The sequence below is a fragment of the Diabrotica undecimpunctata genome, chromosome 8 (genome assembly GCF_040954645.1).
Source record: "Diabrotica undecimpunctata isolate CICGRU chromosome 8, icDiaUnde3, whole genome shotgun sequence".
NCBI classification, from domain to species: Eukaryota; Metazoa; Arthropoda; class Insecta; order Coleoptera; family Chrysomelidae; genus Diabrotica; species Diabrotica undecimpunctata.
The window spans coordinates 52,543,661-52,547,177 of record NC_092810.1 but is presented as its reverse complement, the minus strand read 5'-3'; the positions used below and the strand labels follow the sequence as shown (position 1 = coordinate 52,547,177).

The window sequence follows — 3,517 nt, the reverse complement described above, 5'->3', positions numbered from 1 at the left end:
CATGAGCATCAATAGAATATAATAAAACGCCAACTGGAGAGATAATAAAAATATACGGTGACGTTAATAGGCCAGTGTGTATTGACTAGACCAGCGGTTCTCAACTACAGTGTCGCGACACACTGGTGTGTCGGAAGAACCTATCAGGTGTGTCGCGAGATTTACGAATACGATATTTTTATTTATATTTTTTTACTTGTTATAATATACCAATCATGCATTCAACCATTTTGTTTAACTATTAGGTATATACCACGTTATACCAATCAATAAAGTGCCAATCCGTAATTGTTTGATGAAAAGACATTTGCAACAAAATCATCAAAGCGTTTCCCAAAAACCGCGTGAGTATTTTCAACGTCTACGTTGTTCCATTCAATCATCCTCAGTTATAATGGAAAAACGAATAAAACTCCCAGATAAGGCACTTTTAGCATCATATAAAATTAGGCCCGGAAGCTGTTGAACAAATATCAAAGGTACCTTTATCAAATGACACAGTCCATCGACGTATATTAGATATGTCAATCGATATTCAAAGTAATGTTAGGGACGTATTGGCAAATACACAATTTGCTTTACAACTGGACGAAAGCACGGATATTTCGGGAAAGGCCCAATTGATATCTTTTGTAAGATTTGTGCACGGACCGAAAATTATTGAACAGTTCCTATTCTGTCGTGAATTGGAAACAACAATCACTGGAACTGATATATTTTCTACTGTTGGCACCTTCTTTCAGGATCAAGGACTTAAGTGGACGGATTGTATTGCGATATGTACAGATGGTGCTGCTGCAGTAACGGGAAATGTCAAAGGATTTTTAAGTTAATTAATTTAATTTAAGTTAATAAAGGATTTTTAAGTCAAAAGATTTTTAAGTTAAAAACCAGTTAATATTAATTACTCATTGCTTTTTACATCGAGAAGCTCTGGTAGTAAAAACTACGGATGGAAGCCAACTGGGTGAAGTTATTCATACTGTTGTTTCTATGATCAACTATATCAAAACTCTTCCGGTATAATCAAGGGTGTTTGAGAAACTTTGTAAAGACATGGGCGCAGATCATAAAGTCTTGTTATTTCATAGTAAAATTCGTTGGCTTTCGAAAGGAAAAATACTAAACAGAGTTTTAGAACTTAAGGACGAACTACTCGAATTTTTTAAAACAGGAGATGGCCAAAGTGGTTTTTGTAAAACCCTTCTTTGGTGTGCTAAGTTGGCTTACCTTTCTGACATTTTTAATAAGCTAAATTCTTTGAATGCAACTATGCAAGGACGAAAAGAAACCATAATATCATCAACTGATAAAATAATTGCGTTCTTCAAAAAACTTACATTCTGGAACTCGGTTATAGAAAAAAAACGATTTGACTGGTTTTCCCGAAACCTCTATAACTTTAATTAATTTGAAATCTGAAGAACAAACTCTACTAAAGGAGAGGATGAAAGAGCACTTATGTAAGTTGCAAGAAGGGATAACTAAATACTTTCCCTCTGTCTTGAGTGCTAACTGTGAATGGTTAATTGCATTTGACGAGAACAACGTAAGAAACGCAGAATTAATCAGTCCTGAAAAGAAATACCTTATTGAAGTGTATTCTGACACAGTTTTAAAATCAAAATTTAGAGAAGTAGCTCCGGATGTTATTTGGATTTTAGTTAAGAATGAATACCCGGAATTAGCAAAGAAAGCAGTATCACTTTTACTGCCGTTTTCGACCTCGTACTTATGTGAATCTGCATTTTCTGCGATGAAAAATATAAAATCTAGCTACCGGTCTCGACTACTTGATGTGGACAGCGAGATGAGAGTGTGTCTGTCTACAATTCGTCCTCGGATAGATATACTTTGCAAAAGTCATCAGTTTCAAATTTCACACTAATTTTTTGTATTCTTTATGTTTTGTTTTGTGCTTGTTATGTTCTTACGAAATAAAAAATAATATGTTTAATATATTCATCTGTACTTACCTACCACTAGCAAAAATTTGTACATATAAGTGTGTCGCGAATCTGTAAGGAGTACGTTAGTGCGTCGCTGAGTAAAAAAGGTTGAGAACCGCTGGACTAGACGACGTGCAAGCACAGAATATTAATTTATTAGCATTTGGTTTATTTGAAACGGTTACCAAGATATGTTAAAATTGTGATACTTACAACGATTTGTATATACCTACATCTGAACCCCTAAAAGTCATACGAAAAAGCTGAATTTTGCTGAGATTGTCAAGTTTAAGACTTCAAAACTCCTACTTCTACCCCAGGACTTTTTTTCCTAAAACCGCTCCTCGTAGGGAGCGAGAATCTGTACGCCGTAGCAAAAAATGTTTTTAACAAGAAATCGAGCTAAGCTAAACAAGAATTTTGGATAAGAACGTTAATTTGCACTTTTTCTGTAAAATGAACTGTTCTCTCAGAAACAACGTTTGAAGCGACCGGCGATTTTAAATGTGTACGCGTGCAAAATCAATTTTTTAAATATTATTTATATCAACTCGATGGTGAAAATTTGATACCTTTTCATCAAAGTGTACAATCCACAAAAATTAAAAGGAGTTTTAAAAATGAAAGGTGCAGCGTTTTTAAGCAATTTTTGCATTTTGCAGTAAAAGGCAAAAATCGTTAAAAATAGAAAACTTCTTAGATCCGTATCTTGCTCCAAATTAGTCCTCGAACCTTCTAAAATAGACCGTTTTAAAGTTAATTATTTTTTCTTTCTTTTTAATTTGCCATTGCATATACCTAAAATTGCGTAGAAAATATTTTTAATAGACGTAATAGAACAATTTTTGCGAAAAAATATGAAAAATTACCCAAAAATGGTGTGAGTGCAAACTTTGAAAAATCGTATTTTGGATACTGTGAATCCTACAGACTTCTATCAAATGTCATTTTGAAGAGTAGGAATAAAAGTTTTTTTTTTGTACAGCAATGCTTAAGACTATATCCCCCTGCAAAAAAGTTATGGGACAAAAAAGAAAAATCGCATGTTTTTTTTTTGTTTCGTTTTTTTAATATATTTTTGTCAAAAAAAAATTATGTTTTACTTTATAAGTTAACATTTCGATAGAAAATTTAATTTTAAATAACATTTCTGTACATTATATATGTACGCAAACCGCATAGAAATTCATCCAAATGCATGTGCATATGGACATTGCACCCCTTTCTCAAAAACGCACCTCTTTAAATAGTAGCACTCCACGGATTTTTCATTTTTGGAGGTCCATTGACCAAATGAAATAATTAAACTCCTTTAACATTGTAGTTCTTTTCTAAAGTACATAATTAATGAACAATTGTCTTCCCATACCATAGTAACACTTATTGGCATGGAATATTCTTCTTTTGATTACTTCTCTCATTGTTCATAATAGTTGTCTTTAATACCTTCGACCGTATTTTCTGTTGGTGTGCTGGTATATTTTTAAACACTATATTTCTATACTTTCCTCGTATTCTCATATTTCATAAACTATTTCTGGCAGCGAATTGACATATCAAATTAAATT

At 32.8% G+C, this 3,517-nt stretch overlaps 1 protein-coding gene across 1 annotated transcript; it reads left to right on the top strand.

The window, feature by feature from the left end:
• Nucleotides 1-521: 521 nt before the first annotated feature.
• LOC140448820 (zinc finger BED domain-containing protein 5-like) lies at nucleotides 522-833 on the top strand. Its single transcript, XM_072541940.1, has one exon. The coding sequence runs from the start codon at nucleotides 522-524 to the stop codon at nucleotides 831-833; it is 312 nt and encodes a 103-aa protein (XP_072398041.1).
• The last annotated feature ends 2,684 nt before the right edge of the window (nucleotides 834-3,517 follow it).